Source organism: Camelus ferus, chromosome 11 (assembly GCF_009834535.1).
Source record: "Camelus ferus isolate YT-003-E chromosome 11, BCGSAC_Cfer_1.0, whole genome shotgun sequence".
In the NCBI taxonomy this organism is placed as follows: domain Eukaryota; kingdom Metazoa; phylum Chordata; class Mammalia; order Artiodactyla; family Camelidae; genus Camelus; species Camelus ferus.
The window spans coordinates 28,337,452-28,354,014 of NC_045706.1; the positions used below are offsets into that span (position 1 = coordinate 28,337,452).

At 37.6% G+C, this 16,563-nt stretch overlaps 1 protein-coding gene across 13 annotated transcripts in view; it reads right to left on the reverse strand.

Annotated features, from left to right (window-relative positions):
* Positions 1–15,800, reverse strand: part of LCOR (ligand dependent nuclear receptor corepressor) — a 110,928-nt gene extending 95,128 nt beyond the window's left edge. For 2 of the 13 annotated variants that reach the window (XM_032491185.1, XM_032491179.1), the window contains exons 1-2: positions 15,664–15,800; positions 14,528–14,601 (exon numbers count right to left, since the gene is read on the reverse strand). Coding sequence is in view for 6 of the 13 variants with exons in the window: in XM_032491174.1 (XP_032347065.1) it covers positions 14,528–14,601; positions 14,890–14,975 (160 nt within the window). In the remaining 7 variants the exon portion in view is untranslated. Of the gene's footprint in view, positions 1–14,160; positions 14,226–14,527; positions 14,602–14,889; positions 15,488–15,663 lie in introns of those variants that run through there. The other 11 variants (XM_032491176.1, XM_032491177.1, XM_032491178.1 and 8 more) reach the window with 11 other exon arrangements.
* Positions 15,801–16,563: the final 763 nt, after the last annotated feature.

Here is a 16,563-nt window from a genome sequence, read left to right on the forward strand (position 1 = left end):
GCTTAGATGTAAAGACACATGGACTGAAACTGAAGGGATAAAAAAGATACTCCATGTAAATGGAAACCAAAAGAAAGCTGGAGTAGTTATATCAGACAAACTCAACTTTAAAACAAAGACTGATAAGAGACAAAGAAGGGCATTACATAATGATAAAGGAGTCAATCCAACAAGAAGATATACCTGTGACCATTTATGTACTCAACACAGAAGGACCTAAACATATGAAACAAACATTAACAGACCCAAAGGGAGACATAGTAATACAATAATAGTAGGAGACTTAAATAACACACTTGTATCAATGGATAGATCATCCAGACAGAAAATCAGTAAGGGAACATCAGCCTTAAACATGTTAGATCAGATAAACTTAACAGATATTTACAGAATATTCCATCCAAAAGCTACAGAATACACATTCTTCTCAAGTGCACATGAAATATTTTCCTAGATAGGTCACATGTGAGGCCACAAAAAAAAAGTCTTAATAAATTTAAGAGGACTGACCATAGCAAGCACCTTTTCTGATCACAATGGTAAGAACCTGGAAATTAATTACATGAAGAAAATTTATAAATTCATAAATATGTGGAGATTAAACAACATGCTACTAAATAACCAATGGCTCAAATAAGACATCAAAAGAGAAATCAAAAAATACCTTGAGACAAATGAAAATGGGAATGTAACATACCAAAATTTATGGGATGTAGCAAAAACAGTTCTAAGAGGGAAGCTCACAGCAATAAATGCCTACCTCAAATAACAAGCAAACCTAAAAAACCCTCAAATACCTAACCTGACATGCAAGGAACAAGGAAAAAAAAAAAAAAAAAAAAAAGACACCCAAGGTTAGCAAAAGGAAGGAAATAACAAAGGTTACAGAAGAGATAATTGAAATGCAGACTAAAAAGATAGTACAAAAGAGCAATGAAACCAACAGCTGGTTCTTCGTAAAGATAAACAAAATTGACAAACCTTTAGCTAGACACACCAAGAGATAAAGAGAGAGGACTCAGATAAATAAAGTCAGAAATGAAAGAGATGTTACAACCAATACCACAGAAATACAAAGGGTCATAAGAGATTATAAATAATTATATGCCAACAAATTGGACAACCTATAATAAAAAAAAATGGATCTCAAGAAACACACAACCTATGAAGACTGAAATCACAATGAACTATAACATCTGCACAGGCTGATTACCAGTAAGGAGGCTGAATCAGTAATAAAAAAATCCTCCCAACATACAGAAGTCCAGGACTAGACAGCTTCACTGATGAATTCTACTAAACATTCAAAGAATAAATAACAATACTTTTCAAACTCTTCCCAAAAGGAGAAGGAGAAACTCTTCCAAAATCATTTTACAAGGCCAACATTATCCCAATAACAAAACCAGACAAGGACGTCACAAGAAAGAAAATTACAGGCCAACATCCCTGATGAACTAAGATGCAAAAATCCTCAACAAAATATTAGCATGAATTCAAACCAGATTAAAAAGACAATACATAAAAATACATATACCATAATCAAGTGGGATTTTTTTCCAGACATACAAAGATGGCTGATCATCCTCAAATCAGTCAGTGTGATAAACCACATTAACAAAATGAAAGATAAAAATCATATGATCATCTCAACAAATGTAGAAAAAGATTTGACAAAATTCAACATCCATTTATGATAAAAACTCTCAACAAAGCAGGTATAGAGGGAACATACCTCAACATAATAGATGCCATATATGACAAGCCCACAGGTAACATCATATTAGCAGTGAAAAGCTGCAGGCTTTGAGGAAAAAGACAAGGATGTATACTCCCACCACTTTTATTCAACATAGTACTAGAAGTCCTAGCCAGAGCAATGAGGCAAGAAAAAGAAATGAAAGGCACCCGAACTGGAGAGAAGTAAAACTGTCACTACTTGCAGATGACATGATATTTTAAATAGAAAACCCTAAAGACCCCATCAACAGACTATTAGAATAAACAATTCAGTAAAACTGCAGAATAAAAAAATCAATACACAAAAATTTGTTGTGATTCTATACACTAATAATGAACTCTAAGAAAGAGAAATTAGCAATATACAGATTCAATGTAATCCCTTTAAAAATTCTAACAGTATTTTTCACAGAAATAGAACAAACAATTCTAAAATGTGTGTGGAACCATAAAAGATCCCATGTAGTCAAAGAAATCTTGGGAAAAAAAGAACAAAGCTGGGGGCATCACATTCCCTGATTTCAAATTGTATTACAAAATTCTAGTAACTAAACAGTATGGTAATGGCATAAAAACAGACATATTGATCAACAGAACAAAGTACAGAGCCCAGAAAAAAACCCACACGTATATGGCCAATTAATTTATGACAAAGAAGCCTAAAATAAACAAATGGGGAAAGGACAGTCTCTTCAATAAATAGTGTTAGAAAAACTGCCATCCACATTCAAAGGAATGAAACTGGACCACTACCATACACTCAAAATGGATGTAAGACCTGAAACTATAATTTTATAAACTCCTAGAAGAAAACATTGGCAGTATACTCCATGACACAGGTCTTAATGATGATTTTTTTGAATCTGATCATCAAAAGCAGAAGTAACAAAAGCGAAATAAACAAGTGGGACTATATCAAACTAAAAAGCTTCTGTACAGCAAAGGAAACCATCAACAAAATGAAAAGGCAACCAACCAAATGGGAGAAAATACTTGCAAATCATATCTGATAAGGAGCTAATATCCAAAATATATAGAGAACTCATACAACTCAATACAAAAAACCAACCAACCAACCAACCAACCAAACACGCCACAATTTGATTAAAGAGTGGCCAGAAGATCTGAACAGACATTTTCCCAAATACTACAGATGGCCAACAGGTACATGAAAAAATGATCTACACCATTAATCACCAGGGAAATGCAAATCAAAATCCCAGTAAGATAGCACCGCACATCTGTTAGAGTGGCTATATGCAAAAAGACAAGAAATAACAAGTAGCAGCAAGAATGTTAAAAAAGGGAAACTTTTCCATTGTCAGTTGGAATATAAATGGGTCAGCCACTGAGGAAAATAGTATAAAGTTTCCTAAAAAAAAAAGAAAAATCAAATTACCATACGATCCAGCAATTCCACTTCTGGGTATTTACTTGAAGAAAACAAAATACTAATTAAAAAATATGTATGCACCCCCAAGTTCATTACAATAGCCAAGATATGGAAACAACCTAAGTGTTCACTGATGTATGAATGAATTATTTAGCCATAAAAAAAGAACGAAATCTTGCCATTTGTGACAACAAGGATGGACTTTGCTAGCATTATGCTATACCATATAATCTCTGTTACACATTGAATGAATGAATGAATGAATGAACCAACCAACCAACCTCAAAGGTACAGAGAACAGACTGGTGGTTGCCTGGAGTGGGTAAATATTTTTTTCAATTAAATAAATTGAATACACAAAAGAATATACATTTACATAGTTTTATATGAAATGTAGATACAACTATTATTAGCTAAAGGAGACTAAGTTTCTCTCACTTTTTGAGTATGTAGCTAATGCTCTTAGTGAGAAAACTTAGTTATGTATTTTACATGAGCTTGAGGAACTGTTGCCCATTCCTTAGACATCGTGCTTTGCACATAAAGTGAACAGTCTTTATTGTCATGAATATTTTATAAGACAAACATCTTTGAGCACATTAGTCAGTTTAGCTCTCCTGCCCTGTTATAGACAGTATGAATATTCTACTTCCTGATGGATTTCATGTCAACCATTCCCAAAACTATTCGACAGTGAAAATCAACACAAAAATTTATATCAAAATACTGAAATTAGAAGGCTCTCCAAGACCATCTTATTTTAAGATAAAAAAACCAAGATGCAGAGATTAAGTGATGTATTTGCTCAAAATCAGACAGTTGTAGTCATACTTATACCAGAACTACTTAGGTTTTCCCCACTCCATTCCACTGCCTAAGATGCAACTATTTTTTACCTAAGAAAAAGCATGTAGTAGTTCTTAGCTGGCAAAAAAACAAAAATTGAGCATTTTTTGCTACTGTTTTGTAGAATGTACCAATAAATGTGATAATGTTAATGATACATAAATGTCATCACCCAAACCTTTACAGAGAAGCTGTAAATACATAGAAGCTTTGGATAGATCAAACAATTTAAATTCTAGAGAATAATAATTGTTATATATATAAAAATATTTAAGAGAAACTTTTATTTTAGTATATCCAAAGAGCAAATTCTATGCATCAGCTTCAACAGATATTTTTTTCAAATGATCTATTATTTATTAAGCAAAAATTAAATTCTTTGCCTTTTACTCAATTCTCACAACCCTCCTACACAGTATTTACTATAAGAATAAACTGCAATTAGTTCTCTCTACATTCCATTGTTGGTAAAGTGTGAAGATAAAATTTGTACTCAGCTCTGTCTGACTCAAAACCACATTTTGTTGTTCTTCTAATATGCAAGTGTTTCCAAAATGGGCCTCCAAATATGGTTAACAGTTGAGGAATTGATGAGAGGAATTAAACTTCTGAATGCAGAGTACATTTAGCAACCTCTTCCATTCTACCAAGATACAATCTTTAAAGGGTTAGCTAGACATGGTTAATATTTGAAAGGCATTCAAATCTATGTTTAAATTTTTTTGTCAAGTACTTTTCTCTGTAAGTTCATAAGTTTTTCATGTAAGCTGGTGTAAAAAAAAAAGGAAAAAAAAAAGAACTAATGTTTAATTTCAACAAAGGTTGCATCTCATAAGTTTTTAAAAATTCTTAAATAGACAAAAACCAGAAAACTATTTGCATTATATCAAAATAAAATTGTCTGATGGACTTAATTAACAATGCTGCAAATAGAGCCAAAAATATTCACTAAAAAAGAGTACACTGAATGTATTTCATAACTGAATTCAGGATGGTTAATTTCATTCTCTTAACTACAACCACCATTATTCCTACTTCTAAAGTTATTCTTATCTCCATGGGCTTCTGAAGATATGTTTCCCCAGACTAAAATATATGTTTATTTTAAAAATTAATTCAGTTTACTTTTCATTCCATGTATTTACAAACATACATCAATTTATTTTAGATGCACAGAGACAAAAAAAAGTGTATAAAGAAAAAATGGATTTACATAAAGAAAGATGAATGAAAAGCCTTATCATGCAAAAGCAAGTAACTCATTCCTGAACGAACATTCTTTGCAGATTCCTAGGCTACATTATTGTATCAAACATCTGAAGATTCTGTATATTTTGCTGAGTAAGCATCCTTTCAGCATCAAGTTTTAAAGTGTGCTGCTTACTTCATAATTCAGTTATATATAATAGCAACAATATCATTATCAGGACTGCTTATACTTCTGTTCTGAGTCACAAAAACCAGACATTAGCAGCAGCATGGCTTGACAGTAGAACCTTCCTGTTTCTTCATATAGCCTTTATTCTTTACTTTCTTTTCTACTTATAACTGGATATATATTCGTATTTCTCAAATCAGTTAATTTCCTCTGGATTACTTGATTACTTTTTTGTCTTGTTTTGTTTTTCTTTCTCTAATTACTTGTTAAAGAATATCTGACAAAATATGGATTGGCTAACTTAGGTTACTAAAAGTTTACTCAAAGTATTTTACCTAAACATCTTCATATGATTTTAAGAAATAATTTCTACCATGGAATGTCTGAGAGGTAATACATATTTATTCATCATTTAACAGGAGTGAACCTTCTGCTTTTTCTAAAATAAAGTTTAAGTCCTCAGGAAAAGAAAAAAAGGCAAAAATTGTGTGGGTCATCAACATCTCTGGTCCTTTCTCCTTGCTACAATGTCAGTTCATTTCTTTATCAGTGGAATTATATTAGAATACTCTTCTCCATTAATTTATTCTCTTGTTTTTAAAAGATCAAAATCTGTAGATAATTCAATCTTCTTAATGGTTTAACAGTCCTGACCTAAACAACTCATTCAGGTTGGACTATCACCTATGCGGCCTACTTTTTTTTCTTTTTAAAGAAAAATTAAGTCCCACACAGATTTACAGCTTCTGATAATTCCTACCTAAAGTCTTCTAACCTAATGTGGAAAATTCTAGTTTCTCTTCTTTATCTTTACCCCATATATGAATGTACCATTGTCCTTCACCAATAAAATGTAATAATCTTTGATTTGGGTATGTTACATAAAATTAAACAAGGTTCTCTGCCAAAAGAGAGAGGGGCCAAAGGGGAAATTATCTATTAGATAAGATTGTACATTAGTAGCCATAAGCCATGGTTCTTGAAACTATTTTTAATAGATATATGTGGACCTGACTCTTTGTATGTCTTTTAACATGCCAAAATCTATTTTAATAAATACACAGAAAATGTATGCATCCACAAATCAATATTGGTTGTACAAGTCTCTTATGGAAAACGGCTTTATCACTTTAATCATACCTCCTTTTGAAAAGTCTGAAAGCAGCAAAAGTCCAGTACCTTTCAAAAAATTGTTGGAAATGAATCTGTATTATTTCATTATTTTTATCCTGATGTATTCTCTCTCCGAAAACAAAAAGCAGATCTAGACAGGGTATCTAACATATTAAGCATTATAAAAATACTGCTAAAGATTATATGTTTCCAATAGGTAAACAATAAGTAAAATTTTAGTATACTGATCATTGAACACAGGTAATATATTAATTAAATCATTTAAAATAACTGTATTACTCACTCACAGAAAAATGACCAGCTTAAAGGTTTTTCAGTAACTATTCCCGAAGATTTATAGACTTACTGCCCATCCATAATTAAAGTATCGTTCTATTGTGATCACATAAACTGAATCAATGCTCATTTATACAAGATAAACTTCATCTGCTTCCTTAATAGCTGAATGAAAATTCACATAACCTAACACATATGATGATGGGACTAGTAAGTATTCATACCATTAATCATGCAATTCACATTTCAACACAGGCACATATTCACAAACATTTTTGTTCTGCTCACTTTTTTATTCTTAGTGAAGGCAAGGAGCTCCCATTTTAACTTGATAGGAATTTCTCCCTATTACCTTTGTCACAACATCTTCCTGTATCTACTGACGAAGCATTAGTCTAAGACCAGTGATACAATTACCAAAATATGGTATAATTTTTTAAAATTTGTCAATCACTCCTTCCCCTTCTCAGTCATTATACACGACTCAGCAATGTCCCTTTTCATCACACATTTTGAAACATTTATTGCCAAGTGCCAAATCAAAGTCACAGTCAGAAAGTTAAAACTGAGAAGGCATTTGGTTAAATTCCAGGAATCCTGAATCTTGAACTCAATCTGCTTTACTGTTCACTCCTCCCACCCCCCTTGAGGTCTCTGGGAAGGATTAAGAATAGAAGAAAAGGCCAGGCACCTACACACTGTTACTATAAGGCTTTTGTTACAAACTTCAAAGTGCCCTGTGAACTAAGCTGGTCCATGTGGAAGGCTCACCAAGCTTAAGACCTGGAATAACTTGGATATCCTTTCCTGTCTCTCCTCTTCTAAGCCTATGCTCAGATCTCAGCCAATGGTGAAAGGAGGCCAGTCTAGCAATATATGAAGGAAACTAAGCCAGTGGAAACATTCAACTCAAAAGCCTATTTAGCTCTGACAAAACTAAAACATTTGAGAAGAAAAAGGAAAGACAAATTGGACCATAACACTAAAGAGAATGGGGCAAGGCATTCTAGGCCAGGGAATTATGTTACTACTTATGGTAAGATTATAAGTAGAGACACCAGAATTCTTTAATGTAATATAAATCAAGTAAACTATCAGGAGTCAGAAACAAAGACAGGCAACTTGGTGAAACCAAATAGGAAAGTCTAAAAGAAGGGCATAGACTTTCATGTTTTACAGCACAGGCTTTTGAATTCCCGTCTCAGATCTACCACTCTTTAGCTGAGTGGCCATAAATGAAACCCTTAATCTTTCCAAATCTGTTTCTCCACCTGTAAAACAGATATTAATATCAAAGGGATCTTCTCTGGCACATAAAAAATACTCAACATAGAAGCTTTTAAGCTTGTTTTTATTAATAAAACAAAAACCTGTCTTTTCCATATTCAGATATCTTATTTCTTTAAATTTATGAACCACCTGATGGGGATGGGAGGTGGGAAGAGGGACACAGTATTATATAAGAAGGTTACAAAAAGACTGCATACTAAATATGAAGTCTGGGATTTCCCTTCAAAATAATTTAGTGGGAATGCAATTAGCTGATGTAGCCGGGTGTTCACTAAACTATTCTTTCTACTTTTGTGTATGTTTAAATTTTTTCAAAATGAAATATTAAAAAAAAAATTCCTTTCCCTTTAATTAATATGGTTGGGCAAGTTATAATATCCCTTCTACCTTTCATAAATCACATATCTAAAAGATGTAAGAAAGGTACAAGAGAACTGGGGAATATCCTGTAGGTAGTTATAGAGATAAATACTCACAAATGATCTAGAAAATATGCCTACATTGATTGGGAAGAAGGGAAGCATTCAAGTAAAAACCCACAAATACCAATGTACTGGGGATAATTTTTAAAAATGTGAAAAACAAGAGCATCAAACTGAACATAAGCATGTCTTAGTTTAACAAATTCACCAATTCCTTTCTCTACACACGTTGTACACATATTTTTGAAATTTGTATAAACCAGTAATTCTAAAAAGTACCATTGGAGCTGGTTTCCTATATTATATCAGAGATGAATTCTGTTATAACATGAATTTTTTTTGTAGTAAATTCATATTTTAACACGTAGGGAATGAAATTAAAGATACACCCTGTAGATCCTTTAAAATTATTTTTCTTCTCATATATATTGGGAGTTTAGGAGAGGGAGAACGTGCCTTTACTCTCTGGAAAATTCTAAAAAGTCAACTAGTAAGAGAAATATATACAATAATCATTTATTAATAATGATGATAAAATGATTCCGATCTTATGAAAAATAAGCTAATCATGAGACTGAATAACAGTCACAGACTTCTAGTATTATCAATCAGAATGAAAATGCTCATCATACAAGTTTTTCCAGTAAGAATAATTCTCAAGGGAAATAATATTGGTGTTCACATCTTCTAACCCAAAGTCAGTCTGGATATGTATCATCATAACAGATGTAGAAAACTACACCGCAATTTCACAGAGCAATTGGAACAAATTAAGTTAAAAAGTCTGCTGGAAGAGTTCAATTCTGTGTTTTACTTTTACATGAAAAGTCAGGTAACTATTTCAAACACTTAAATATCATAAAATTATTTCTGTGGATAAGAGGGATGCATTTATGCTAAGGGAAATACCCTGATTATTTTAACAGGAGTTATTACTCAATATTTCCCAACTGACCAATTGTTTTTTAATACCCATCTTTATCTTTCTACATTTCTAAATAAAGACAATAAAATAATATGAAAGTTTTCTAAAAAATATAAAATGTGTTATTCATATATAAGATGGTAACATCATGAATACTAGAATCAGACCAGATTCAGACAATATGTCTACATTGAGTAAAGATAACCCTTTCCACCCAGGCTTTTGTTATTCACTATTCAAAATTCAGGCATAGAACAGATTCAGATAATGAGTTTTATGTTATTTGAACTTAAAATATGAACACTCACTATAAAAGAAGATTTGGATAACAAGAACTTAGAAGGCTTGGATAGCAAAGTATATCTGTGTTATTACAAAACTCCATCAAAGTAACAATTTTAATGATTCATAGAAAAGGATGTTAAAAGAAGCATTTCCTAAGTAATTGTAGTTCATTCTGACTACTCTATTACCATATTCATTTTTCCCTTCACAAAATATACTGCAGATTATCTTCTAATCTGTAATGATTCTCAAACTGAGAGTATTATGAGAAAAAAATGTTTGCAAATCATATATTGATAGGGATCTAGTATCTAAAATTTACTCTTACAACTCAATAATTAAAGAGACAAATAACAATGGGCAAAGGAACTGAACAGACATTTCTTCAAGGAAGATACACAAATGGTCAACAAGCACAAGAAAAGACGCTTGAACTCAGTGGTCATTAAGGAAATGCAAATCAAAACCACATGAGATACTACTTCATACCTACTCACCAGGATGGCTACAATCAAAAAAGACAGACAATAACAAGTGCAGACAAGGGTGTGGAGACACTGAAATTCTTATACAACGCTGGTGGGAATATAAAATATTGCAGCTGCTTTTGGAAAACAGTTTGGCCATTCCTCAGAAAGTTAAGTTATTATATGACCCAGTAATTTCATTCTTAAGCATCCCCCCCCCAAAAAAAGGTGAAAACAAACGTCCACACAAATAAAGCACTAACATTCACAGCAGTATTATTCATAATAGGCAAAAAGTGGAAACAACTCAAATGTCTGACAACTGATAAATGGATATACAAAATGTAGTATGTCCATACAATGCAATATTATTTAGCCATAAAAAGCAATAAGGCGATGATACATGCTACTACATGGATGAGCCTTAAAAACATGTGAAGAAGCCAGAAACAAAAGGGCACATATAATATGATTACATTTATATGACATGTCCAAAATAGGCAAATCCACAGAAACAGAAAGTAGATTAAAGGTTTCCAAGGACTGGGTCATAGGAGGAATGAGAAATGACTTCTAATAGGTACAGGGCTTCTTTTTTGGGTATGAAAGTGTTATAGATTTAGATAATGATGTTTGCACAACCTTGTGAATAAACTAAAAACTACTAAATTGTATACGTTGAGAGCGAATTTTGATATGTAAATGACATCTCAATTTAAAAAAAGAAAAAAATTCAGGGTATGGGCCACTGGACTTGGGATACTTCCTGCATACAAAAGACAGTTAATAAAATTAGCTAGTAGTTCACAATGGAATTATCCCCAAAGCAACGTGCAAGTGTAAGGAACAGTAAAAAGATTTTTTAAATGTTTGCCAATAGAGTAAAGATAATTTGGAAAGTAGTGATGGTAGGTCTTTAACTTAAAAAATAACAGCTTTATTCATTCACGTCTACCCAATATCCAGATTCTGTTCAGCAGATGGGTACACATAAAGGAAATACGAAACAAGAGAGGAGTTCAGAGGTACATTAAAACAAATCAAGCTTCTTTGCTGAGCTTGCAGGCCCAGTTCGCAAACCAGGAAAGAAAACAAATCTCACTATTTTACATATACACCTTTATTTGCCATAGAAAATATTTCACAGTTTCCAAATACCAAATTCAACCTCTAAGGATAAAAATTTGCCATTAAGGGTATTCAAAGAATGAATATGCCACTGATTTTAGGCAATTCCAATTATGACTTTTGTGCAATAGAATAAGATACAGCCTCCAAATGAGCTTACTTAAGAAGAGATGCTATTGTGGATGACAATAGCCTCTGTAAGGGTTTTTTTTTAAAAATTTGTCATTATTGTAGAGTTTTACAATGGAATTTTTAAAAAACATTCCTCCCCTGAGCTAAGGAGAGATGTGTGTTGAAAATCCCAAGTTGCCTAACAAAGAGACTCCACTTTTTAACTTACATTAGAAAATCCAACTAGCTATCTCTGAATCATCTCTAACTCATTCTTGTCATTTTGCATTGTTGCTTATTTGTTTCACATGACAGGAATGCTTTTTCCATTTTCATCAAAATGAAGCAAAAATCTGCCACCTTCTTCATGAAGCCTCCTTTCATCATCTCAAGCAATTTCTTTCACTTCTAAACATCCCCAGCACTTCCTTGTACCATTGTATGGTACATTTTGCCTTGTGCTGAATACACTATATTTTTTCTAAGGACTGTAAGTTCCTGAAGGTTAGTCCCCAATATCTCTGTTCGCCCACAATGCCTGATATAAGGCAGATGCTTAGTATATATCTAAATGAAGTAAGTATGCATTTACCTAACTGCTTTTTTATCCTAAAAACAGCACTAATACAAGTAGCTAAGTAATTAGGCAAGTACTCAGAAGTGGCAAGTCCTCACAGACAATGAATACCTAATTCTCACTCTGGAAGAAATTCCATGCCATCCTGTGCAGCCCAGTAAGGATAAAAAAAAATGGCATTATTCACAGGCTTCCTAAAATTGCTCCAATTATAAGCACATTTGAGGGAATTAGCGCAATTGGAAATAACTCTTAAGTCAGACTCAACCTGCTATCCTTTTTTGGCCAAGCTAGAGCTAAGCTGAAATCATCACAACTTTCCACACACTGGGAAAAGCTTTTTGAGAATATAGTAGTATGAAGAGCAGCCAAGCAATAGGTTACATCATATCAGGCAGCAGAGAGAACCTCAATCTTCCTGGAATGAACGACCATCCCAGTCCCAGAGGATGCCTCAATAATCACCTGGTTACCAAATATCCATCTTGATCATAATCACTGTCTGAACCTGCTAACTCAAATTCAACTAAAACCTAATAATGGAAACACCAACATCTCCATATGCACCTCCACAATCCTGACCGCCACTTCCCTCCAAAGAAAAGTAGAAGGGAGAATTAGATTTTGGAAATGAGTGAGAATTCACTTTTAATCGAAAGACTGCTACAAATTAAGTATCATTCATAAACCAATGACCCTAAAGCATTAAGATAATCAGTCAAGGGAATCAAATAGAAGGTTAACTGTTCAGAACCAATCCCATTAAAATAAAAGGAATTATTACATATGCTAATGACAAAGTTGCCTTTTGGATTGTACATAAATAAGGATCATTGCCAGCTCTCTTACATATAGAAAGTTAACATTACAACTGATTTACTTGGAACCCTCTTGTTAAAGAACAAAATCACATATGATAAAAGGGAAAATATGAGACCTAATTGATTTTAGTTGGGAGACTATCAACTATAAATTACTGCTCAGATTAAAATACCGATCTGCACTATGGACTCTAAATAATCTCCTGAACTTTACTACCTGGAGAGTGGAAATTTGGAGTTAAAAGTATGCTTTTAGAAAAGTGAACACCAAATTAAAACCCTCTCTCAAAAAAATGAATCTAAAATTTGATATTCAACTCACATATTTACAGAAGGGTTTTAATAGTCAAAAAACCTCGTGTAGCCACAGTAACTTAACCACTAACACTAACCAATGACTGATAAAATGGGGGACTGAGGTAGAAACCAAGAATTTAGAGCAAACAGAATTAGAATAAGATAAACAACCATCTAAACAAACTAAAGCAACAGTAACTTGAGAAATCTATAAGGTTATAGCTGTCAATTTCAAAATCTTTTAAAAACTAAAAAGCCCTACTGAAAAGAATCATTTAAAAAGTGAAACAAATACAAGAACTAAATTCTTCAAAATAATTTCAAGATTTTGTATTAACTCACACTTCTGAAAACTCATTAATTTCATGCTTCTCAAAACCTCCTACATGCCTTTACAAGATCTTTTATATGATGATTACAAATAACATAATTCAAAAAACGCTAAAGCAAACGTATTATAGATTTGAAAAAAAAATAAAACAAGTAGAGACAGAGTAAATGATAACTGATTACCAAAAGGCTGATTCCCGGAGGGCAGAGCTGGGCTTGGATTGGCAGGAGGGAAATTTTAAAATATATACACAAGACAAATTATACCAAAAAATGGATTTATGCCTTTACTATTGTTATACATAAACAAGTATATTTTTAAAATGTACTTTTAACCTTTGGACAACCAAAGTTATATCAGATACCAAAGCATTGTTGCCTGTATTTATTTTGATGTTACTACAATCGAAAGTCTTAAAATTCACATACATTTTCATAACGAAACACCACATAAATGGAAAGGTTTATATTCTCCAAGTAAAGGTTGCCTTATTTTTCACTTGTTTGAAGTTTCAATTTTGTTTTTTAATCTATTACAGAAAACATCTCTTGTGGGACATTGTAAAGGGCATACCCTCCTGTCAAGCCAGAAAGCTCAAACACAAAGACACTGAGCTAACCAAGTGCTGTAATTCTTCCAAACTGAGCTTCTCCACACCCCCTCCACCCTTCCCCCCAACAGATATGTCTATTAAATCAGTGTCTGTTCTCCCCCTCGCACAACAAAGAGAACTTCTCACCGCATGAAATTGCCGCTGAATGGACACCAGAAAGCAGGATTTGCATAATTCCTTCCAACGAAACCCTGTCGGGAAGGATGGGATGAGGGGCCCAAGCGAACGGAATCTCCTAGATTATGCACGGGAAGACCTGGTTCCCAAGAATATTCCCCACGGTGGGGTAGGGGTGGGAGGGGTTGGAATTCTGGCCCTCCCCGAGGACTGGGCGTGGGGGACGGAGGACGACGAGAGAGCATTTCCCCACAGATCAGCAGCACTAAAGCAAAGATGGGGAAATAACAATGCTGGAGGACAGGAGAGTCAGACACAGGACCGACTGGGGCTAAGGGGCGGCGGGCGGAGCGGAGACACCACACGGGCCACTTACTTTTTGGAGGGGGGTTAAATATATGAGTTAAGCCCTTATGGTCCCGCCGGCCGCCGCACAGAGGGAAACGGGACCTTGGAAGAGAAAAACAGACAAAACACACAGTGTGAGAGGCGCAGCTCTGCCGCACGGCCCCTCCCGGGACGCCCCTGTCCACACTCCCTCCTGCCCGCGGGGAAAAGGCCACCCGAAGCGGCCCGAGGTCCGGGAGGCGGGGGGCGGACGGGACTCTCGGCGAGGCGGCGGCTCCGGCAAATCCCCGGAGGGGACAAGAGCGACCCCTGCTCCAGCTTCTCGTTGGGACCCGGTCCCACCCCCGCTTCCTCCCGCCGCGCACACACCGAACACAAATACACACACACCGACCCGAGCGTCGAGGATTAACTCCCCGGCCGCTGCCGCCGCCGCCGCCCGCAGAGGAAGTGCAGCCGCTGCCCCCCGCGGCCATGACACCCCACTTGGCTCGGTCAGGCGGACCCGGGGCCTGTGACAGCTCCAGCTCCCTCCGCCCCCATCTCCACCTCACGCCTCGCACACGCCCGAGCGCCGGGCGCCCGCCCGCCGCCCGCCGCGCGTGCACGCGGGGACAGGGGCGCGCGCCGCCGCCACGCGTGGGGGAGGGGCGGCGCGGGACGCGGAAGGCGACGGTCAGAGCCGAGTAGGGGGGCCGAACTACGGCCCAGCAAGCGCCCCGCCTCCAACCCCGCGCTAGGCTCGGCGGGACCGGCGGCGGCGCGCCTCCGGTCAAGTGGCAGTGCCGCCGGGCGAGTCTCCACAATAAGCCAGCGGCGGCGCCGGGCAGCCGGGCAAGGAGGGAGGGAGAGGGGAATGGAAAGGGTGAGGGAAAAGGGGAGTAAAGGAGGGAGGGGAAGGGCACGCGCTTCGGCCCGAGAGCCCGCCCCAGGGAGGGCGCGCGGAGGGGAGGGACCGGCGCGAACGCGCTCAGGCCCCAGCCGGGAGAGCCCGCCCGGAGGTCGCGCGCGCCCGCACTCCGGGGGGTGGGGGAGGGGGACGCCCGAGCCAAAGAGGGCGGGCGGGCCGGAGCAGCAAATGCTCTGCCCCGGCTCCCTCCCTCGTCTGGGGCGGCCGGCGGCGGGGCGGCCCGAGGGCTAGAGGCGGCCGGGGTAAGGTCTCACCTACACAGTGAATGAGCTTGTGGCGCCAAGAGTCCAGTTCTTGCCGAAAGCCGCGTCTCTCAACGGAGCATTGCTGCCGCCTACACACCCTCGCCATCTTCTGCCGCCCGCCCGGCCCTGCCTCCGCCGCGGCCCCGCGCACGCCCAGCCGCGTCGCCCGGGGCCGCGCACGCACCCGGGGCCTGGGCGTCGCGCCTCCAGCCGGGGGCGGCGCGGGGGCAGGGCCGGCCTCACCTCGCGTTGGCCCCGGCGTGGCCCTGGGGGCGGTCTGGGCGCGCGCCCGCCTCGCGCGCCGCGCCGCGCGGCCAGCTGGCCTGTGGTCCCCGCGTTTCGCGGCTGCTGCCGCCTCTGGCTGCCCAGAAAGGCGCCTTCCCACGGCCGCGACTCAGCCCTGGCTCAGTCCTGCCGGCCCCGAGCCGCCGTCGCCGTGCTGTGCCCCATGGCCATGGCTGTCTTTTCCGTTCCCTTCCTGGGGCTTTTTGTTTTTTAAACCAGCCCCATCACTTCAAACCTGCCTGTCGCCCGACACCAACTGTTGCAAGTTCTGTGGTAACTGCTTCTCTGAACTTCTAGGTCGAAACTGCTCCTTCCAGGAGCCTAAGAAGCAGAATTAAGAATAAATGCCCAGATGCCCGTTGAGGCACTGAGTCCTAAAGTTTTCAGAGGTGAGAAGGTTATATTTTATTAAGTCATTCAAAGATAGCCGGCTCTCGTAAACCCAGAGAAAGTTGAAACTAAGTTTTAAGTTAAATAAAGAAGTGGGAGGTTTCTACTAGGAAGGCTGCTCTCGGACAAAATTCTCAAGTTGGTGTGTTCAGAACCCCTCCTGTGTTGTGTGGAAAGGGGTTTAAGTTCGGCTAAAGTAAGAATAGTATTTCAAAAGAAGTATTAATTAACAAT